This window comes from Magallana gigas, chromosome 8 (genome assembly GCF_963853765.1).
Source record: "Magallana gigas chromosome 8, xbMagGiga1.1, whole genome shotgun sequence".
Lineage (NCBI taxonomy): Eukaryota > Metazoa > Mollusca > Bivalvia > Ostreida > Ostreidae > Magallana > Magallana gigas.
This window is the reverse complement of record NC_088860.1, coordinates 42244675-42270486: the sequence shown is the minus strand read 5'-3', so window position 1 is coordinate 42270486 and position 25812 is coordinate 42244675. Positions and strand designations below refer to the sequence as shown.

The window sequence follows — 25812 nt, the reverse complement described above, 5'->3', positions numbered from 1 at the left end:
TAATTGGAATAAAAGTTTGATAACTTCGGGTTCCTTGCGGAGGTAAAAGTTTTCGAGACAAAGCCAAATATGTGGTTCTTTCTGCGCTCGCCCCAACGGTCACACTGTAAAACATATTATTAAATGAAATTTTAGAGTCTGTCGATCGTCGAATTATAAGCAAGATACAGAGCTCACAAATTTTTGTCAAGTAAGCAAGGCTCTTGCCCAGTTTTTGTTTACAAAGGTTCAATATACCAGTAAAAAATCTTTCTCAAGCTGATTTTTCTATCGTCTTATTCATTTAGTTATTTATTATTAATTTAATTCTAAAACTTGAATTTTCACTGCAACGATCAAAATGTAAACAGACGCTTTGTAAGCTCTGTATATCGATTTTAACTCAACAAATGACACTCAGATTTTGGTTGATTATTAAAAAAGGCCTTACTAAAGCATTGTAAAAATAAAAATCGGAAAAATAATTGTTGATCAAAATCGTGACCATGTCCCTTTAAAGGAGTATGAAGATGCCCAAAAATTATTCAATTATACTTTTAAAGATAGCAGTCAATTTTTACACTGTCATGAAATTCTGCTAATAGTAAACACACAACAATTTCTCACAAGTGGATTTCTTCTTGCTTGTTTATATATGCACAACTTTGTTGATGCCATACAGATAACATGGAATGATTCAAAATTGTGTCAGGTATGATTTGATTATTATGCATCTTTTGTTTGGATTCCTGCGTACTGATATTTAGAAAAACGATTTTAAGATTATCAATGGTTGTAAATTCTGGTAGATAACTCTATATGCATGATTTTGGGATTGTATTGTCTTTGCTCTTTATTTTTACGCTACCCATATTTGTAGCATTTTATAAAATTAATTATGACCGTTATGTAATTTATCACAAAAGTGACAAAATTAAGGACCCTCTAATAATATTCAACATAGGAAATGTATAATTTACTATTGACGATAGATATTCGGTGAAAATAAAGTGATTCAGGGCAAAACCTTGTGTAAATTAAATAGATAATGTACCGATTGGATACAATTGGTCTCACGGTTTAAATTGGTTAGAAATCATACACTGTAAATGATAATTTTATTTTACGTCAAAGCACAAATCATTTATTGCAAAACATCATACGAAATTATATTTTATCAGCAAGGTGGTATGGGACGTCTGTCGATATTTATGTAAATTGAAGTAGATTATAATTGAAATACTTACACCGGTTAAGAATTTTCAAATATTGCAATATTTAACATAAAAATGTTTTAAATTTTTGTATTTTTTTTTTATAAGTTCTGGTTTTTTTTTATCAGTACGATGATTTAGCCGCCCATTAGATGTCAAACATCCAGTTTTGACATAGGCTTTCCAATCCTCACCCGATCTGTTGGAGTGGATATGTTTTACATAGAGTGTGTAAAATGTATGTGTTTTATATCCCATTAAAAAAAAAAGAAAAATAAAACAAAAATAGATTGGTGGCATTGAAATGTTAAACAATTTGCCATAGAAAATTATATTAAATGAAAGGTTTCAAATTTTTGATTTGTTAACTATGATTTTTCTTGTTTATTGTTTACAAAAGGTGATTTCCCTGGATTTAAAAAAAGAGACTTTGCGAGAAAAAAATTCTGAATCATTAGAATTACGTGTATTTAACGTGCCTGTGAAATTCAACTTGTCCCTCTATGGCTAACCAACCGACTTCTTGAAATTATTTTCAAATATCAACCATTATCAAAATCTAAATGTAAAATTACTAACTATTTCACACATGAGATCTATTTTTAAGAGAAATCAAAACTGACAAATGAAAATCCTTACAGAAATGATTAGATCTTTTTGGTTGCGGCAAACAACAAAATGTCACTTCAGAAAAATATCAATTGGCATCAATTTAAGATCAAACCTTTAACATGTATAATTGAAGCTTTTGTAAAAAGTGTATACATGGAAAATAATAATTTACCGGTATAAACATGCTTTAAACTCCATGTGTGTCTTTAGTAACTTTAAAAAATATTTACTGATACTTGTTGAATACAGTGGTTTTTTTTAATATATAAGTTTTGGTTACATTAGTTTGACTGTAAATCTCAGATAACGCGGATTGTGTATTTTTCTACAATGTCGCTACCTTCATATCCCGATTTTACCATAATGCTACAATATAATTATAGTTTATACATTTAAAAGTCTCTGCAACTTGAATACCTGATTCGAAAGCAATCGACCGTAACTTTCTTAACTGGTATATTTACTGCAGTAGCAGTTGAGAAGCGACCGAAACTAATATGGCAACGAAATACCCTTCTCTATGAAGTCATGTCAGCTTTAACAAACATTAACACGTATGTAAACTCAATATCATATACCAATCTTTCGTCCAGATACGTAAAACAACCTCACAGTTGGGGTGCAGAACTGTTATCCTGAGGAACGAATTTCGAGAATTACGGGGAAATTTGATACTTTGACTGAGATGCAACTAGTGATGTATAAATAGCTTGCAAATTATAGTTAGAAGTGTGAAAGATTTTATTATATAGAGTTTCAGTTTCTGATATTTAAAGTTGTAAGGGACAACGCCATATTCTTAAGTATTTTCTATCAAAATACACAATAAAATCAAGCATAACTTTAACAGTGTTTTCCTTCCATACATGTTTATCTATCGGCGTAGCACAATAGGTTAGAGCAAGATCTACTTATCTTGAAGTCTTGAGTTTGAATCTCGCTTAGCTTTTATTTTTTTTTTTTGAAAACAGTGTTAAATCATATGTTTAGTCAATTATTGTAAAACTAGTAAAATTATAAATTTATTATGTTCCAACCACCTTAATATTACCTGCTGATTCTTCTCCCTTAGCATGATGATTATTTTTCTCGATGTACTGATACTTTGCCTTTTTATGTTGATGCTTCTCTATTATATGCTGCTTCTTTATCGAACCCGATTGATCAGATGTTATCTAAAATATAAACCTAAATCGCCAAACTATAGGACTTGTGCCTCTCAGCTGAGACCAGATTATGGAAAGCAGGGGAGGGGATGACGTAGTCGTTAGAGCCCTCAAAGATTTGGAATTCCTATCCTAAATAACAATACCATGGCACGATATCTCACGCTTAAATCTTTTATTGCAATAAAAAAAAAGATATGCAAACGTCAAAGTCAAATTACTTTACCCAACGATTTTAATCAAAACCTTTTGTTTAAAATTTTACATATATTATTAAAAAGAGTAGTAAAGAGACGCATGCATATATGAACGATGAGATATAACTCTGGGGCCCGTTTCATCAACGGTCGTAAGTTTTGGACCTAATTTTAGTCTACTTCCGAGACATACGCCAAAACTTAGTCCGGCGTAAAGATACGCCCTTTGATGAAACGCAAAATAGCGCGCTAGTCCCGAACTTACACCGGCGTAGAGCTACGCCTGGGCGTACGACCTTTGATGAAATGGGCCCCTGGTATATTATGTTTTAATGCATCAACTGGAACTGAATCGCCTAGTCATGATTGTGATAAATATTAATATATAAGATAATATGATATAAAGCACGACCTCTGGAACCCATTCTCCTAGGGTATCTATTATCATATTTATTACATACTTAATGATAAATTAAAAAAAAATCAACTCGAACAAATTAATTATTTATAATATTTGAAAAAGTCTGCACATGTACATGTATTTAATGAAAATATGAGTTCTTCTTGTTTTAACAAACATGACGCTACAGAACGGAATTTCATCAGGTTTTAAAAGTTGACTACTTTAAAACATTTGCTAGCATTTGATGTTTTCAACTGCACTTAAAAATGTCGACTGTAACTGAAAATATTTTATTTTTCGTCTGTAAACATGCAAAAATGCCGAAAAAAGGCAGAGGAGTTCCGTAAGGGGTGTGATACGGATCCGTATCAGCCCTGGAGGGCTGATAACCTATATCAGCCCCAGAGGCCGATACGGATTTTGTGATGTCATCTATATCACATATGCCAAAACCCTGTATTTATAACGACATGTAAGTATATAATAAATACATATATGATAAGTACAAACATTGCAATAACTCTCAAATTGACATATACTTGCCCATAGTGAATGATATAAATATATATAAAGCACAGGGAAATTAATTTTTTTGGAACTCCACCTCCGCCCCGACCGAGGCTTAATTGGGTTCCAGAGGTCGTGAGTTCAAGCCTTGGTCGGGACGCAGGTGGAGCTCCAAAACAAGAGGCCCAGGGGCCACATCGCTCACCTGAGCAACAATTGCCTTAATTCTGATCAAATTAGCATAACAGTATCAAAATATCTTGACAACTAAGTACAGTAGATCTTACTAAAAAAATTGAAAATCTGCCACTTTTTATCCACCTCTTTTTTTTGGTAAATACCAAGCCCCTTTTGTTGTTGTACCTGTAAGAAGATTTTTCTCTATTCCTATATACCCCCCCCCCCCATTTCGTGGCCCCACTTTTCTCTAGGGAGTCATGGTTTCATCAAACTTAAATCTGCATAACCTGCGCTTTCACACTTAGTACTGAGTTTTGGACCAAAACAAAATTTTCTCTATATATTCCTATGTAAAAATTCAAACCGCCATCACGGCCCTGTCCTACCACTAGGGACTGTGATTTTGCAAACTTGACTTTACACTACCCGAGATTGCCTCTACACAAGTGTCAGCTTTTCTGGCCAAATATTCTTTAAAAAGAAGACTTTTAAAGATTTTCTCTATATATTCCTATGTAAAAATTCACCCCCCCCATTGTGGCCTCACCCTACCCCTGGACTATTATTTAAACAAACTTGAATCCATACGATCCGGCGATGCTTCCACTAAAATTTGGGCTTTCCTGGCCTAATAGTTTTGAGAAGAAGATCTTTAAAGATTTTCTCTATATATAAAAATTCATCCCCCATTGTGGCCCCGCCCTACCCGCAGAGACCATGATTTGAACAAACTTGAATCTACATTATCTGAGGATGGTTACACGCCAATTTGAGCTTTCTTGGCCAAATATTTAAAAAAAATTTTTTTTAAAAGATCTTCTCTATATATTCCTGTATAAAAATGTATTCCCAAATGGTGGCCTCACCCTACCCCCGGGGACCTATGTTAAAATCCATTCCCCCATTGTGACTCAACCATACCACCACGGACTATGAATTGAACAAACTTGAATCTACACTTCCTGAGGATGCTTCCACTTTAATTTGAGCTTGTCTGGCCTTATAGTTTTTGAGAAGATTTTTAAAGATTTTCTCTATATATTCCTATGTAAAACTTGATCCCCCAATTGTGGCCTCACCCCACCCACAGGGACCATGATTTGAACAAACTTGAATATACACTACCTGAGGATGCTCCCACTTTAATTTAAGTTTTCTTGGCCTAATAGTTTTTGAAAAGAAGATTTTTAAAAATTTTCTCTATATATTCCTATGTAAAAATTCAAACCGCCATCACGGCCCTGTCCTACCACTAGGGACTGTGATTTTGCAAACTTGACTTTACACTACCCGAGATTGCCTCTACACAAGTGTCAGCTTTTCTGGCCAAATATTCTTTAAAAAGAAGACTTTTAAAGATTTTCTCTATATATTCCTATGTAAAAATTCACCCCCCCCCCCATTGTGGCCTCACCCTACCCCTGGACTATTATTTAAACAAACTTGAATCCATACGATCCGGCGATGCTTCCACTAAAATTTGGGCTTTCCTGGCCTAATAGTTTTGAGAAGAAGATCTTTAAAGATTTTCTCTATATATAAAAATTCATCCCCCATTGTGGCCCCGCCCTACCCGCAGAGACCATGATTTGAACAAACTTGAATCTACATTATCTGAGGATGGTTACACGCCAATTTGAGCTTTCTTGGCCAAATATTTAAAAAAAAAATTTTTTAAAAGATCTTCTCTATATATTCCTGTATAAAAATGTATTCCCAAATGGTGGCCTCACCCTACCCCCGGGGACCTATGTTAAAATCCATTCCCCCATTGTGACCCAACCATACCACCACGGACTATGAATTGAACAAACTTGAATCTACACTTCCTGAGGATGCTTCCACTTTAATTTGAGCTTGTCTGGCCTTATAGTTTTTGAGAAGATTTTTAAAGATTTTCTCTATATATTCCTATGTAAAACTTGATCCCCCAATTGTGGCCTCACCCCACCCACAGGGACCATGATTTGAACAAACTTGAATATACACTACCTGAGGATGCTCCCACTTTAATTTAAGTTTTCTTGGCCTAATAGTTTTTGAAAAGAAGATTTTTAAAAATTTTCTCTATATATTCCTATGTAAAACTTGGTCCCCCAATTGTGGCCCCACCCTACCCCCGGGGACCATGATTTGAACAAACTTGAATCTACACTATATGAGGATGCTCCCATTTTAATTTGAGCTTTTCTGGCCTGATAATTTTTGAGAAGATTTTTAAAGATGTTCTCTATATATCCCTATGTTAAACTTGATCCCCTCCCTAACCCCGGGGACCATGATTTGAACAAAACTGAATCTACACTACCTGAGGATGCCTCCACACAAGTTTAAGATTTTCCGGCCAAATAGTTTTTGAGATGAAGATTTTTTTAAAAATACCAACAAATTTTCAATAAATCTCAATTATCTCTCCTTTAAAGAGGGCGTGGCCCTTCATTTGATCAAACTTGAATTCCCTTCACCTAGTCGTGCTTTGTGCTAAATTTGGTTGAAATCTGCCCAGTGGTTCTTGAGCAGAAGATGAAAATTTGAATAGTTTACAACAACGACGACGACAACGACAGACAACAGACAAATTGTGATCAGAAAAGCTCACTTGAGCCTTTGGCTCAGGTGAGCAAAAAAGTGAATTTCCCTGTGCTTTATATATATCTATATCATTTACTATTGTAGGTATATGTCAATTTGAGAGTTATTGCAATGTTTGTGCTTATCATATATGGTAAAGTATCAGCCATGGTATGGTTAATTTAGTGGGTAACATTTGTGAATGTTTTAATCAGTGCATTAAATTATATCATTTTAAATTTGTGTGTATCGACCGTTCATCATTCCTTGTACTAGGTTATGTTTATTCACATTGATATTATTTTACCGCCCAACACAGCTAGATGTTATAACTTGATTAAAGTACATGTTCGTATCCTACAGAAAAATAAGCAGCTAAAAAGACCAATTTATAGTTAATTGTTAATACAATTATATATAGAAATATAGGGTTTTAGTCGTCCATTCCATTGAAATAAAATATCAAAATGAGAGGGAGAGAGAGATACATATGATTTTACACATAAGCAACACTTTATGTGCAATTTGGGATTGAACTGTTGGCATGTGAATTTTAAGTTAATCTATAATTCTATCATTTCATGTCATAGAAAGCATTATGGTCTATATAATTATTACAAACAAAATTAATTTGTGTCCCCTCTCCGCCACGGTTGCCGGCTTTAGATTTGCTTATATGGGCCTACATGTACATAATCGGGTGCATGAATTTAGAAAAGGGGTTGGAGTGAGGGGTCCAGAACCCCCCCCCCCCATGAAAGTCATTTATATCAATAGTAAAATTACCAAAAATACACCTCAGACTTCAATGCCCTTACAGACATGTAATTACTCTAACCCATTGCTCTTCAATGTAAGGTAACATTATTTTGGGGGGAAATATTATATTTATACTATTGTTTATTTCAATAGGAAGTATACATCACAATATGCAGGTGTCCTGCACCACCTTAAAGTTAATATTTAAACTAATAAAATAGTGCAAGGGGTTTTGAAGAATAGGATATAAAAACACATTCAAGTTACAAATAACTAATCTTTGTCTGAAGTTACGTACACAACACGGGTCTACATGTCTCAATAGCGAGTACTAGTTTCACCCAGCTCTTCGATTTGATGGGTTTCACGTGGTGTTCATATTGTGCTCTAATTGGATTATTTTTATGATGTTGACCAATATAGGTAAGCATAATACATGTATAGTAGCACAATAGTATGAGACACCGGTATGTACATTAGTATTATTATTCTTCTTCTTTTTTTTCTTTCCCGCTCTGAACTTGTTTCTCAGAGATGGCTGAACAGATTTGTACAAAACTCTAAGATACAATAGACCTGCATATCTAGTTGTGCACCTTAGTTTGATTTCTCTCATTTGAGGTTAGACAACCACTTTTCGGGGGGGGGGGGAGAGGGGGGTCAAAAGGGTGTAGGGTTTAACATTGAACCATATGGGAAGAATTGTAGACTCTATTGTAAATGGTAACTTTAAGATAATAAAATAGGATTTTTATAATCATATATTGACTGTTACTGGCAATATATAGAATTTATTAGATCTGACCCCTGGGGTCATCCCCACACCTAGGAATTAGAATTAACATATATCTCAGAAACAGTTATAATCATGACTCCTAAACAATATATATTCTTGTTCCTTATATCAAGGGGCATCAAATGTTACATGTATGTAGGTCATCGGTCCTGTGGGTGGTCCTGACCCCCCTTGAACAGCAAGCCCCTTAATATCTTCAAAACAATTGAGATCCCCACCCTTAAACCACATATATTCTTGTTGCTTGTGTCAAGGGGCATCAAACGGTATATAGGTCATGGACCCTGGAGGTGGTCGTGACCCCCTTCGAAAAGGAAGTGCACGAATAGCTCATAACGGCTGAGATCCCCATCCCTTAACCATATATATTCCTGATCCTTAAAGGGCATCAAACGGTATGTACTACGCAGCACTGTTAAGGCTTACTATGAAAATATCAGCGGAATTAAACGTTCATAAAACGATGACTATTATAACAAAATATCTAGTTAAAGTTATTTAATCATCATAAAAATGTAATATTAAATGAAACAGTACAGTATACGCGTAAATGCTACTTTGAATGTCACTTAGTGTGGTCCCCTGAATTGATAGTCACGTGATATGTGTTGATAATTATTCCGAAAGGAGGTCATAAACAAATTTCAATATTACAAGGGCAAACCCTTATTTGAATTAAAATTTTAAATGCTAAATATATTCTCCTTTTCTGATAGATTCTGTAAGGTGCTGCTGCTTTGTGTAGAGTTCATCTTTTATTAGAATAAATATCAAAGAAATGATCTCCGGTTGGAATTTATATGACCTTCGCTTAATATTTTACGTATTTATTAATTCATTCTGTAGATTTCATTGAAGCAGCAGCACTTTGTGATAAATTTAACATTCCCTTTAAGTGTATGCCCTTGTAAAAAGCAAATTTAGATATGCTTCCCGATGTCAAACACATCGAACTTGTACATAAAACACTCTAGTTAAGAAATAATACACGCCTTAAAAAATAATTACATGCCGAATCAAAGCAAGCATAATAGATAGGATTTAATGATAAACGTTTTAAGATTATGCTCCGTTCATTTATAAAGTGCATTTTCTCATGTTAAACAATTTATGGATCTGCCTCTCTCTACACATAATATGCGTCAAAATGTACAACATCAACAAGTGCACCGCAATCAGTCTGATATTTATATTTATCACTGTTGGACTTATTTGAATACAAAGTTGCACGCATAGGTAACGATTAATGTAGTTTAATGTTTTTGTACCCATAACAATAGGAAATTACTTTATTTATTAGAATTTTAGATGAGTTGTTGTTTTGTGTGATGTCATAGTTAACATTCCCCGTATTTTCTGGTCGGCGCGACCACAAAATAAACCTTAACAGTGCTGCGTAGATAATGAGCCTCAGGGTAAAATCTAATTTTTCAAAACTGTAATCCACATCTATAGAACAGTCCCTATCATATCCCAAGATATGATGTGTCTATCAATTAAATCATAAGTGGAATTCTGGTATTTATGGTTTTTTTTTAGTGATAAACGTCAATTTTCTGCTAATATTGACTCCCTGGATGGAATTTAAATTATCAAAACCTTATTGCACATCTATAAGACAGCCCCAATTTTACCCAAGAGATGACGTAGCAACTCCAAAAAGTGTTAGAGGAGTTCTGGGAACAATACCTTTTTTGCAAAAAAACGTCATTTTTTCTCGCCCACTGATCCCCTTAATAAAACATAATTTCTGGAACCTGATTATACTTCAATATGACACCCACAATCATATTCTTGAAGATCATTTGGCTACTGCAAAAAAATGACGTATTTGAAACCAGTTTATTGTTAAAAAAAAATAAAAAAAAAATTTCAGCAATTTAATGACCCCCATAACAAAATTGAAAATTCCGAAACCTTATTGTGCATCTATAGGATACCCTTAAACATATTCCAAGAGATGATTTGTCTACCGTTGAAAATGTAGTATGAGTTCGAGGAAGAAGGTTTTTTGTGAAAAAACGTCATTTTTTACCAATTATTTAACCCCTAGGACTACCAGTGATTTTTGAAACCTTTTTACAAACAACATGACACCCCAATCAAACTCCAAGTGTTCAGTTTGCTGGATTATAAGATGTATGAGCATTTTGAGAAAGTAAAAGTGACAGACGGACAGACGGACGGACAGACGGAACAATATACCCGAACTTTCTTTAGAAAGTGCGGGTATGATAATAAACAAGAGTGGTATGATAATAAACAAGAGGCCTTCATAAGGATATTACAACAATTGGAATATTAATTTTTGAGAAAGACAATTTATACATTGTTTTCCACTTGATGAAGATGATAAATTTGGCATCCTCTCAAATTCATTTATGCTGCCAGTATATGGAATCTTGTACCTATAGTAGGGCCCCAATATTGATCCGAGGTCAATACAAGGGTGTTAAAGAGGATAGTTTGTACTATATTTACCTACAGTATTAGTTCTTTAGCGCTATTCTGAACACGGTATAACTTATATAGAATCGAACATTTCTAATGTAATTTGTAATAAAGAACTATATATGATATGAGTTTAATTTTGCCCTCACAATTCGCCATTTTTTAAAGTGTTTCGGGTACAATAAAATGTTATGTTATATTTTGAAAGAGTTGATGTAAAATATATTTTTCACCTATTTATTTGATTTATTTGCACTCACTGGCAGTATATGACGTCAGAAGTGACGCTATTTCTATAACTCAATCAAAATCAGTCAAAAATTGACATTTTTCTTATCTTTTTATGAATGGGAAATATAGAGCGCATGCTTGAACAAGGAAAATATTTTTGTCACTTATTAGTCTTGGCTAGATACATCTCAGATTAAAATATTGTGTTTGTTCAAGCTTGCGCTCTATGTTTTCTGAAAGAAAAACTGCTTAAAAACAAGCTGTTTTATGCATAAAAAGCAAATATGGAAGGAAAAAGTTGTCTTTATAAATTGTGGGCATTTAAATCAAAATTGACATGTAAAAACATTACATATATATCTGTACAAAGAATTACAATAAAAGTATGATGTTCATTTAAGGGGGCCATTTTAGGCCCATATCATATATAGTCCTTTCTAACTCAACATCTTTCTACCAATTTAATTCAACGCAAATAATTCAGTTAAAGAGATTACTAAAAAAATTCTTGAAAATCGATATTAATGTACACTCAAATTTGTAAAAAAATATACATATATAACCTGTTATTACGGGTTATGTATTTTTTCTGCAATGTCGCCACTTTCATATCCCGCATAATAATGATTGCTAAAATAGAAGCATTTCTAACATTGCCATTAATCTTTACGGTGAATACGTTTTTACATTTAAACATCTACACATAAGATATTCATCATTTTATTTCTCTACATATTTATGCTGATGATGGGATTTGAACCAGGTTTCCATTCTCAATAGAATGTGTGCAACATTACACCATATCAGCTTTAAAAGGGAACATGGATTCAATAGGAAAATCTCATCTTAAAACAAAAATCAATAACCTACATTTTCAGCAGTGAAAACGAACATCAGACCTATTTAAACCTCCCAGCAATAGCTGACCTCGATTCCGGACCAACACATATACGGGCACAGGTTTGTGCTTGGCATCTAATTCAACCACGTGATATTGCACAGGTAGCCAAACAGGAAGAATAAATACCTGGAACCCGCCATGTTGAACCGTGAAGATTTGTAGTTTACAAATGGGGAAACATTATGTAAGTTTCATAAATCATTCTCTTATATTGCATATTATTCATATTATTCATAATAAAAATAATTCCTGCCAGTATCTTTTTATCATGATGAAATTCATCCCTTATTTTATAATCAGTTAGGAAAAATATTTTTAAAAAAGTAATTTGTAAATGTATGAAATAATTTTTTTTCTGCCATGACGCTACTTTCATGTTCTTTGTAAATCACCAAGTAAAATATTTTATTGTTTAAATGTTGGGTTGTTTACAGTGTGCTCTATGAATGAATCATATAACCCTATATATTTAAATTCCACATATTTTTTGCTTGTAAAGTGTGTTGAAGGCTAAGGCAAATATAACACCGTAACACACACATGGATGTCAAAGGTTAAAGGAGCACGGTCACGATTTTGGTCAAATTCTTTTTTTATGTTTTTATTATATACAATGCTTTAAAAATGCATTTCTAATGATCAAATAATAAGCAAGATTCAGGGCTCACAATTCTATGTCATGTAAACAAGGCTCGTGCCATGATTTTGTTTACATAGGTTCAATATACCAGTAAAATATTTTTCTAGCTTGTTTGTCTATCTTTTCATTTATTTTAAACATTGATAAACAGTTTCTAACATTCGTTTTGGGTTTCAAACTTAATTTTTTACTTCAACGTTCAAAATGTAAACAAACACTTTGTTTACATAGCGAAAAACTCTGTAACTCGCTTATAACTCAACAAATGACACTCAAATTTCGGTTGCCTATTAAAAATGCTTTTCTGAAGCATTGTAAATATTAAAATCGGAAAAAAAAACATTTTGACTAAAATCATGACCATGTCCTTTTAAAATGACGAGTTTTATTATGGTGTCACAAACGTTGAACGCTGTAAACTGCTAAAAAAGCTACATGCTTGTGGCTGTTACAGTGGCTCTTTCATTAATATGAATTTACCCTTAGGATAAAGTAGGAATTTTCAAGGTATAAATCACATTTGCAGACAAGGCAAGAAGTTTAAAAAAGTAAATATAAGCATTCAAGCATTATGTTTTGAAAGATACAGCCTCAAACTACAGCGGTGTGTGCATAAAATTGAGTAACGCGCTGCTTAAGTAATGTTTGTGTTGCAAGTCTATACTCTATTTTTAGTGATAAGGATTGCTATAGTAGAAGCATTCTATACATTGCCATTAATCATCTAAATAGATGTATCTACACATAAGACATTCATTTTTTTTATCAACATTTAAATGCTGGAGACTTTAACCCATTCTTCATTCTAAATAGAATTACACCACAGCTTTTATAGAGAATATGGATTCAGTAACACACTCCATGAACTAATAGATTAGAGTTATAAAGTCGTATTTCCTTTTATAATTACATGTATGAGATTGCACGAAATTACGTCCGCATAAACATGTAAAATTTAAGCAATCCACAAAAACTGACCCCCACAAATTTTAATGGTTTCACAATATGTTCAGCAGTAAAAACACGTCACATCTGTTTAACCATCCCAACAAATGATGCCCCGATTATGGGCGAACATATATGCAAGTATATTTTTATTACCTGGATTTAACTCAACTATGTGATCTTGCACAGGTAGCCAACCAGGAAGAATAAATACCTGGAACCCGCCGTGTTGGACCGTGAGGATTTACTGTTTACTAATGGGGCAACATTAGGTAAGTTTCATACATTATTCTCTTATATTGCATATTCTTTATTATAAAAAATAATCCCTACCAGTATCTTTTTATCATGATTTAATTCATTCGCAATTTTTAAATCATTTAGAAAATAAATTTGTAAATGTATGAAAAGAATATAGATTTGTTATAATCAAACTAAAAAAATACATGTACATGTATCTTAAATACACAGGTTTTTTTTACCTGGCATTTAATTCAGTCATGTGATCTTGCACATGTAACCGACAAGGAAGAATAAATTGTCGGAGAGGATTTATATAGGCAATGCCTGCTATCCCATCCGTTTATGTAATATATTGCATAATAAAATATTGTTTAAACTAAACCATGAATACATAGTGAATTTTACTTTCCAGGTTTAGTTCCCCCTTATGGTTTCTTAAATGTTCCCTGACCATGGATCCCTGGAACAGCGCCCAGGATGTTCTACGCTGCACCCTGTGTCGGGACTCTGTGGCCCCAATGTTCTGTGAACTTTGTCGTATACATCTGTGTGAAAACTGTGTCGAGACACATTTATCAGAATTCACTAAGGTTCACAAAGTGGTATCTTTTATAGAATATCTTACCACTTATAGCGATTCTAAATGTAGGAAACACCCCACCAAACAATGTGAACTCCACTGTGAACAATGTGATATTCCTATTTGTGCACAGTGTATTTCATCTGAAACACATATAGGACATAAACAAGTTGAAATTATTCAAACGTTTCAAAGTAAATTTGATACTTTACAAAGAGATTTGCAAGAATTAGAGAAATTCATTTATCCTAAATACAAAGAGAATGCATCTAACATTAAAGTGCAAAAAGCAGATCTGAGTAAAAATTCCCAGAAACTGACAACTGCAATTGACAAACAAGGAGAAGTCTGGCACAGAGAAATAGACACCATTATCAGAAGCCTGAAATCTAACGTGGAGGAAATGGAATCCAAACACCTGGTCGTCCTGAATAAACAGGAAGATGAAATCACACACACCATTACTGAAATCACACAAACCATTTCTGACCTGATGAAGTTGCTGAACTCCAAAGATGTCTGTCTTCTCTCTGATTACAAGTCCAGGATTGCTGAATTCAGAATATTGCCTCCTAAACTCAAAGTGTCCCTACCATTCTTTAAGCCTCAGGAAATCCACACAGAACAGCTGATTGAACAGTTTGGTTCTCTGTCAGCATTATCTTTTACAACAAAGGAACAAGACTACAGCATGTCGCCCCAGGGAGCCGAGTCCTCTCCCCCAGACCGGTTACTGTTGGATGAACCCCGGGATATCACAGCTATAGACACAGACTATGGACTTCTATACGGTGTGACGTGTCTTAATGATACAGAGATCTGGACGTGTGGTAGTGATAACATGATGAACCTCTGCAACCTGCGAAGGGAACTTATGGAGTCCATCAGAACCAAGTCAGGGAACGCTCCAAAGGACATAGCAGTGACAAGGAGTGGGGATCTAGTTTATACTGATTACCATGATCGAACTGTGAACATAGTAAAAAATACACAGATACAAACAGTGATCAGACTACAAGGATGGAGACCTCGTGCTGTTTGTAGTACCTTCTCAGGTGACTTCCTCGTCGTTATTGACAGTGATGATAAACAATCAAAAGTTGTGCGGTACTCTGGCTCTGCAAAGAAACAAAGTATTCAGTACAATGATAAAAGACAACCTCTCTATTCATCCGATGGCCTTAAATACATCAGTGAGAACAGGAACCTAGATATCTGTGTGTCAGACCGTGGAACCCGTGCAGTAGTGGTGGTCAATCAGGCCGGGAATTTCCGGTTTACCTACACTGGTAATACTACCCAGGCATCATTTGATCCACGCGGCATCACCACAGACAGCCAGGGTCGGATCCTTACAGCAGACCGAATTAACAACTGTATCCACATCCTGGATCAGGACGGACAGTTCCTCCGCTACATTGACAACTGTAACTTGCAGCGTCCATATGGTTTATGTGTGGACACCAGAGACAACCTCTTTGTAGCTGAGAACATCACATGTAAAGTGAAGAAAATACAATATAACAAGTAAATCAATTAACTGTTTAAATAAGATGTAAACAGTTTCCCCTTGTATGCGTAATATGCACACAAAACAACATGTTGAACGTTATATTTATTGCTTTTGTATCTTTTGACAACAGCTTTAGCAAGTTTTGGACAGAAACAAACCAGTTTAAGAAATGTTAACTTTTTTCTTTTCAAATGTCAAAGATGGCCGCACATCCCCCTTAACTAGCTAACCATATGTATGAGATGTAAACAGACTGTTGAACTGTATTAATTTTTGTACTAGATTTGATGTGTTTAATCATTGCAAAGCATCATTTCTTAGTCTGTATAGATTCAATTCTTTTGTTTTTATCTAAATGAAAATGTTCTTTGATCACTTTAATACCATACATGTAAAATAATACATCATATATAAACTAAGTGGCTGCGCGTGCATTTGTATTACATGAATATCAAGAGACTCAGTATTAACATGTACATTATAAAGAAACACATTTTTCTATCAGATTTGTTATAATTAAGCCACTGTCTTTTTTATGTACATGCGTTTTTGATTTTTAACATTAGAATATACATCAATGGACTGTATTTGTTACATGTGCTTGTCAGCAACCCCAACATAGCCCCCCTCCACTTTTTTTGCAAAGTTAGAAGTAAGACCTAAGCATAAGGCACATAGCATCAAAGTGGATTCAGCCCCCCACTTTTTCTCGCAGGAAAGGTAATTGTTCCTAAAATTACCTTGAACGGATGGAAATTACCCCCCCCCCCCCCCACGGATTAGGAATTTCAAGATTTTGGGGGGGGGGAGAATTTTTTTTTTGAACAGATGGAAATTTTTTAAATATTCAGATGTTGGAGTCATAGGTAAACTACCCCCCCCCCCTTCCCCACGGATTAGGAATTTCAGGATTAAGGGGAAATTTTTTTTGGTAGTTAGGAATTTTTTTTTGAAATATAGGTAACTCCCCCCCCCCCCCCCCCCGGATTAGGATTTTGATGATTTTGGGAATTAGTTTTTCTTCTTTTTTTGCTTGTCAATATGTATGAGGATTAGTCTAGTCCCCCCCCCCCCCCCCCACTTTGAAGTTGCTTCCGACGCCACTGCATTACATATATTAACAGGAGATCCACATCGCTTACCTTAGTCACAATAGCAATAACTGATCAAATGAGCATAACAGTATCAAATTTTACGAGGCCGAGTACAGATCGAGTACGCACGCTTTTGCACAGCGTTTCATTTGCATTGTGACGTCATCTTTTTGCTTGGTTGACGCCAAGGCGTAATAGTTTCAACTGCAGATTTTCAGCGAAATGGGTTGAAACTAGCTTGTTTGATGCTTAAATTGATATTATAGTGTGGAATAAACATAAATGTCTCAAAGTATAAGCTATATTTGGGCTCGAGTCGAAAACGTGAAAAGGGTTCAGCAAGCCTTGCCCTCTGTTATGTTTTCTTAATCCGCCTTAATATAGCTTTATTCATATATTTCAAGACAGTAATTAGATAACAATGTATTTTATAATAATGACCCTTAATATGTGATGTTATATATTTATTTATTTTTTAAATATGCCTGCATATTTTAATAATACTACAAAGATCACCATTTCCGCCTTTGTAAAAAAAAATATTATCTGACAAATCTTGGAAATTGGGCATACAAAAAAACAACTTTGATAAGACCCCTGGACAAACCAGGGGGTAAAAGGTTTTTTTTATTTGACCATTTGATGCCTTTTAGCAATAACATGTTGAACAGAAAAAGAAATCCCTAGGCCAAGAAATGTAAAAAATGTGCAAAAGTGATACATTTTAAGCAAAATCCAATAGGGTCCTATGTTAAAAATAAACCAACTTTGAGATGACCCCTTATACAAACGGTGTGATGAATGTCCTATTTTATTTTTTTATCTCAAAATAATAATTATATCAGAAGAAATTCGAGAAAAAAATTTCATTCAACAACCTAGGGCGGAACAAGTTAGACCCGGCTTCGTTAAAATATCCTGACAGTTTTATACATTGGAAATTGCTAAAAAAAATTAAGTAAAAAAAATATTATGTCTGTAATTAATCTTCATATTTTTTAAGTTAAATATCAAACCTTTTTTAGTTGTTTTTGTACCATATTTTTGAGAAGATTTTTCTTTATTTCTATATACCCCATCCCCCTTTTGTGGTCCAACCTTTTTCCAGGGAATCATTTTTTGAACAAACTTTAATCTGCACAATCTGTGCTTTCACACAATTTTTAGCATTCCTGGCTGATTAATTTACCAGATAAATATCTTAAATTTTTTTTTTATTAACTTGTATTCCTATGTAATAACTTGACACCTCCCTTATTTTGGCCCTACCTTACCCCTTGGGATCATGATTTCAACGAACTTGAATCTATACTATTCAAATGGTTAGACACCATTACCGCTTTCTTGGTCTAAAGGTTTCGGAGAAGACTGTGGAAAAATACCAGCAATTTTCAATTATTCTAAATCATCTTCCTTTTAAAAAAAAGCATGCCCCTTCATTCAAATCACCCTATAATCTTTTGAGCCAGGTTTAGTTGAAATTGGCCCGGTGGTGTTTGAGAATATAAAAATTTGAAAAATATACTTAAACAACGTCGACATACAATGGACAATTTGATCAGAAAAGCTCGTCTAAGACTTCGGCTCAAGTGAGCTCATAAAAAGGGTTAATGGACCTCGAACACTTAATTCTTTACCAGCAATGGAGCGGGAACCAAAAGACTGAGGCCCATTACTTATTAACATCAATTCCGTGTAAAGACCAAAATATTACTATATGGTCATGGCACACACCATATCAGATTTTCATGAAAATTTCTCAGATGATTGATACTGATAAGGTATGACATTATCGACCATCAAAATAATTCCTATTCCCTTGGTTGCCATGGTAACCAATTTCAATCATTTAGGGCCCAAATACACAGTTTTTAAGTTGGAAAATAAAGTAATCTAAAAGTCACGAACAGGCTTATTTATAAATTTTCAAGATATTTCACATATTATATGCATAGTACAAATAAAGAATGATGTACATGATGCAAGAGAGAAGAACATCTCAATGTCCTTGTTCGTTTTAAAGCTGGTGGCTCAAAGATGGTAAAAATTTCTTAATTTTGATATTTCAATTTTCACCCTGTATTTTTGAAAGTCTTTCAAAAATTGCACGCAAATAAAAAAAATCAATTGCAAATTTTAAAACATCATATTTATATTAAATATTATTTATAAAAACCAGAGCGGGTATCTTTTTCGTTTTTGTTTATTTTACGTCTAAATTTGTTAATTTGACATTTTCTCACCCCCGTAAAAAAATTACAAAATACTTTTTAAACAAAAAGTTGATCATAAAACTCCGTTAAAATACCTTTTCTGCTTAAAAAAATGAGAAACTGATTAAATATTTCAAAATATTTTAAATTCAATGAATCAGGATAATTCAATTTGGCTTTATAAGAATTGTTTCTATATATTTTTTGCAATGGGCAGATAACTCCAAGCAAGAAAACCCTATTAAATGAGTCTTAACAAATAATAATAGCATGAAATTCTGTATTTAGATATTTTCCATTAATGAAATAGGTTAACTGCTTGAATAGATAACAACATCTATGATTTTTACCACTTTAGAAGGCTTAAGGTAACTCCGGTCCATACTCGTAAAATTCTCTGATGAAAGTTGAAAACCCGAACTGATTTCAACTTACTAGACATAAAATTCATCAATTGTTAGAAAAAATATACATGTCATCACACTTTTTAAGATGCCAGATAAACATAAACATATTTTAGCATCAGAAAACCGTATTTTTTGGTTAAAAGTAAAATTTTTGTGGGCAGAAATTTGTTTATCTTGTTTATTTTAATTATCGACTTTTTCAGAAAACTTCAACTACAAAAATATTTTAAAATTAATCATTGGGATAAGAAAAACTATGACATTTAGGCATACAACTGATAGAAAAGTCAGAAAAAGAGTTATTTCCCCTTAGCATCGATAAAATGTATAAAATATTGGAAATTTATGATAAAATTAAGCTGCAAAAATATCTTGAACTTTACAGTATTTCTAATTACATCCATGTGATTATATTCATATAAAATAAATAAAACTATCTTGCACAAATTTTAAAGAACTCAAAGTTTTACAAAAAAGTATGACGTCACAGAACACTGGATCTACTTTAAATAAATTTTTTTGTATGATAAAGGGCAGATAACTCCAAATATCAGTACAAGGGGAAAATGTTATATCTTTTCAATGCAACTCTAGAAATAAAAATCAACGCTTACTTAAAAACTAGTAAATAATTCTTCAAATAAATATTCAAAATATATTCCAAATCATGAAAATAAAATAAATATACACAAGACAGTGACAATTAATTAATGTTGAATTGCTCAATATTTTAGCGTGTTCAGTTTGTTCATTATTTGTTCATCTAGCATTGTATGTCTGACTGTCTTGCTGGTCTGGGTATTCACTCGACTGTTCTGTTCATTTTACTCAATACCCTGCAATGTTAAAATAATACATGTATGGATCATTAAATAAAATCATTTTCATGTATGCATTTCGCTTAAAATACCACAACAGACATGTTCAAATGTGACTGAATGTTTTTACTTTCAAATAAGAAGCAAAATCCTGATGTTTTTATGTTTACATGTGTACAAAATTTAAAAAGTGAGAAATGGCTTTTAATTGATATCTCTGACTCAAGTTATATTGATCAATGTTATTTTCACTTGGAATATTAGTCTATAGCTGCATGCACTAATTAACAGCTGCAACTGAATTAGATGTAACATAACAGGGCTCAACATTAACTAAAATATTAACCTGTTCTTCGGGCATGTTGCTTACATGTGTAAATGCTATCATAAATTGTAATTTGTCATTGAAAAGTATGAAAAATTTTAAATGATAGAAATTGATAAGAGTATGGAAGGTCTCCACATTATTTACTGTCACAAAATATTTCATTTAAAATTATCTTTATTGTTGTTGTTTTCAAATATAGTGTATATCAGTACTGGACAGTATAAAAGAGATCTTCTTACTATTTAAAATAAATTATTAAGGTTTAAAACATATCTTACTATTGTATATAATAACACTCAAGAGAAGAATATTCTACTTAATCTGCTGGTGTGCTCTAGTGATATGACACTGACAAATAGATTTAGTACATTTATTTCAGTAACTAAGCTACTATATAGTTTGGATGTAGGATTTCAACCTTCACTGTAACTTCATTTTTCTTTTTTTATATACTTAAAGTTTGATCTGTTCATTACAGTGAAATAAACAGTTTAATTTTTCATAATATTTTATGAGATGTATCATCATATCATAATTGTTAAGTTCTAGAAAAATAAATTGTAAACCAGACAAGTGTTTGTGTAGATTGACTTGTCCAAATACAAAATCAGCCGGACACAGCAACTGGAAAAGTGTTACTGTTTATCCCTGCATGATAGATAATAAACTTTCAGCTGATTTGAATATCTACATGTGACATCAATTTTTGATTAATTTTGTTTAAAATCATAAACTCACATTTTCTGTTCTCTGTCGTCCTTTTGACAGACTCTGCTGTGATGATTAGAGCCAAATTCATTTATTTTTCCAGCATACATATAATCCTACAATTGTATTTTAATTTATTAAAAGCAAATTTATAATAATTAAAATAAAACATTTCAAACATTCCCAAATTACCCTTTACCTTTACATTTACTTTAATGCTATTAACTTTACATGTATATTATATAATCTAAATTAAGTAGTCTGTTCTAAATTGTATTTCCATCGTTGTTTGCTTAATTTCGATGGCTCAAATCAGCAAAAACAAAAACAAAAAACAACCCAAACAAAAACAAAAAAAAACCAAAACAACTTACGTATGGAATATAACACGATGCAACAGAAGTGTACAATTCAACAAGAGGCCCAGGGGCCACATCGCTCACCTGAGCAAGAATTGCCTTAAATCTGATCAAATTAGCATTACAGTATCAAAATCAAAATATATTGACAACTCAGTACACTTGATCTTGCTAAATAAAAAAAACTGAAAATCTGCCAATATTTATCAACATATTTTTTTGGTAAATACCAAGCCCCTTTTGTTGTTGTACCTCTAAGAAGATTTTTTCTCTATTCCTATATACCCCCAGGGACTATGATTTTGCAAACTTGACTTTACACTACTCGAGGATGCCTTTACACAAATTTAAGCTTTTCTGGTCAAATAGTTTTTAAAAAAGAAGATTTTTAAAGATTTTCTCTATATATAAAAATTTATCCTCCATTTTGGCCCTGCCCTACCGCCAGGGACTATGATTTAAACAAACTTGAATCTACACTATCTAAGGATGCTTACACACCAATTTGAGCTTTCCTGGCCTTATTGTTAAAAAAAATTAAAAAAGATTTTCTCTAAATATTCCTGTGTAAAAATATATCCCCCAATTTGGCCCCACCCTGTCCCCGGGGACCATAATTTGAACAAATTTGAATCTAAACTATCTAATGATGCTTCTACTCAAATTTGAGCTTTCCTGGCCTAATAATGTTTTAGAAAAAGATTTTATAAGATTTTCTCTATATATTCCTATGTAAAAATCCATTCACCTATTGTGGTCCCGCCATACCCCCGGCGACCATGATTTGTACAAACTTGAATCTACACTATCTGAGGATGCTTCAACTCAAATTTGAGCTTTCCTGGCCTAATAGTTTTTGAGAAGAATATTTTTATAGATTTTCTCTATATATTCCTATGTTAAACTTGATCCCCCTATTGTGGCCCCACCCTACTCCCAAGGACCATGATTTGGAATCTACACTACCTGATGATGGTTCCATTTTAATTTGAGCTTTCCTGGCCTAATAGTTTTTGTTTGCCAGGGGAATCTGATGCCTGTTTTTTAAAATTGACTCTGTACATTTAGACCTGAGGTGTATCCATTGAGAACATCAACAAGCGATGGAAGATGGAACAGACTATAAGATTGGTTGAAAATTATTTGATTTGGACGTGAATATACATACCTTGACCAGTTGGAATAAGGATGCTATGGACTGTATCTTATCTCCATAAACTGCCTTTTTATGATCCTATTTTTACACTTGTTCATGAGGGTTCTCAAAATGAGTAAATCCTACTAATGGGGATATACATATAGGTCTGATATTTTAAACATATATATTCCAGAAATGTTGGGTCAATTTAATCAAACCACAACACTGACACCAGATCTGACTTTCACATAAAATGCATGGCAATAATGGATTTCTGAAATCGCTGTGGGTACGAAGAAGTATATCCTCAGAACTATGCTCATCATGGGTTGACAATCTTGAAGAGTCTTTCCATCTTGGACCACACCATCAATCCGAGGGGAGGGGGGGGGGTGGTTATTGCATTGCATTCCTCTATAAGTGTTGCAGGTTAGTAACTCATTAGCTTTATTGGTTGAGTGCTGGATTCGTATGTCAGATTAGCAAAAACTTATGTAGAGGAAATATCTGTCCGTTTCACTTGATCAAGATTGTTTTAATTGTACACGACAGGCGCGTGTTTTCAAAAGGTTTGAATACAGCACATATCGGTGATTAAGCTAAATCCCAATAGAGCATGGTTCATTTCATATTCACCAAATCATTAGAGACTTACTCTAAATACACTAAAACTTAAATCACATGCTTTCCCAACCCCATTTGATCTTTGTTTTTTCAACGCCTGCACTTGCCATGGAATACAGAAAAGTCAACAAAGGGAAGTAACTTTAAGTTGGATTTTGTGGAAAAGCGATACTTCAAATAGTTGTATGTGAAAGCCAGTGAATATACCCAAGCCAAATTCGGTTGTATTTATTAGACCAAGGTCTTATCTTATTAAAAAAATGTTTATTCCACCTTTCAATTGCCTCCTTAAAATAAAATTGATATTATTTAATGTGCCTGTTTTTCACTATTTTATAAGCTAAATCTATAAAACACAAACCGATGGTATTGTTATCTGTACATTTAACTGAAATCAGTTTATGTGTACAAGTACATTGATTACTTGCTTATAAAATTGAACCAATTTCATGATCAAACCTCCATGCATTTAGGGAACATACGAGTTACTTATATAATAGTACTCTATATGTCATTTTGGCCAGAAGCAAAATCTCGATGCTATGGAAACTGAGTTTGAACTATCAAAATTATACCAACAGAGAGTCTTTATATGGAACATTATTTCAAGTCAGAGAGATAAAATTCAATACCATGATAGTGCGTGGCCACGTATTTTTGGTGTTTACAGAGAATTGATGTTAAGAGGAGTGGTACAGGTATGTTAACCCAGTGACTAAATTAAGTACATTGACTAAGCCAATATTTATTACTTACCTTTTAATATCTTTAAAGTTAGAGTAGATGTTTGATTTTCTGCCAACCTTGTGTCCTTTGTTCTAACTTTTAAAATCTTCGTTTAAAATATTATGTCCCTTGGTGTTTTTATCTCGGAGTTTTTGACGGACTTGTCAAAGGATTCTGAAAATGTATTTAGACAATAAGCATAATTAAATACATACAATTGATACTTCTGAATGTTTTAAATAAAACTTTGGGGGAAAAATCCGTGCAATATTTATCTGCAGGAGGAGGTAACGTTTTATTTAAATTTTGCATTGAGCGTAAAATTACAAAGAAACAAACCCCCAAACTGCATTGGATACTATGGGAAACCTATGGTTTACTCTCCGAAAAGGTGAGCTAGGAAATGACTAGGTAGGACGATGCAGAAAAATACAATAATACATAACCAGATCGTCTTTTGTGGGAACCGGAGTCTGACATCATCATGATTATCTTGTACAGACTTTGATTTTTCTCAAGTTGCTGAAGGTTCAGTCGACCAATCGATAAACGGGGCATGTAGATTTCATTTTTATCAGTCTCTATAGAGCTAGGAACCATAAATGTTCGTAAGAAATAGATGGACTTATACTTGGTGCATGTAAAAAATCTGTAGCACTGCACAGAAGTTTTAATGTTTAATTATGTTTAATTATAAGTAAAATGACCATATATTAAATACATAGATACTTTTATTTAGTCTAAGATATAGGCCGATTCCCTGAACTTTTTTTTTCTACAATTTTGATATTTTACTTGCCAGAAAAACATCAAAACCAGCGCCATTACAAGAACTGGAAATTCGCCGCCTCAGGCTTTGCCATTGTAAATGAGACACACTTCCTTTTGCCACTGTTTTGATAATGATTCTCAATTTTCTGTCCATTGACTTTTGTTTGATTTTTTTAATAAAAGGTCTTACCACTATGGTGATATACCCCTGAATACTCAAACGCTGTCACCGTAAACAGTTCTGAAACAACCTGCGTTCCCCCGTATTTTTTTTCGTTTGCCATCTTTTAATATGAACTGAAACATAATAATCTATAAAAAATATTAATAAAACATTTATTTCCAAATCAATGGTCCCGCTGAATACAACGTTTATTACATGTGGACATCATATCCAATGAACCTTATAAATTTGATTGACCATTACAAATGATCAAAGGGACGTACTTGCCGGAGATATATCGACATTTTAATGCGCCCCAAAAAAGCAAGGACGTCGGAACTGGAGCAGCAGAGGCAGATCGGCGATGATATGACGATCTGCTATCAATGGAGCGGCGAGATGTGAACTTGACTGCTTACACAAGCAAAAGTGGGGTATGTATACCTGTTTCTGAAGCACATGTTGAAAATTAACGGGGCATTAGATTGATTCGACATTTAAGAAATATAGAATACATGTATACGTTCGCTAGCTTTGATAATAAATAACATGTTGTTACATGTAGTTATAATCAG

At 33.4% G+C, this 25812-nt stretch overlaps 1 protein-coding gene across 1 annotated transcript; it reads left to right on the top strand.

The window, feature by feature from the left end:
* The first annotated feature begins 12079 nt into the window (after window positions 1-12079).
* LOC136271069 (E3 ubiquitin-protein ligase TRIM71-like) lies at window positions 12080-16644 on the top strand. The gene is made up of 3 exons (XM_066070173.1): window positions 12080-12151; window positions 13742-13824; window positions 14208-16644. The coding sequence occupies exon 3, from the start codon at window positions 14248-14250 to the stop codon at window positions 15904-15906; it is 1659 nt and encodes a 552-aa protein (XP_065926245.1). The 5' UTR covers window positions 12080-12151; window positions 13742-13824; window positions 14208-14247; the 3' UTR covers window positions 15907-16644.
* Window positions 16645-25812: the final 9168 nt, after the last annotated feature.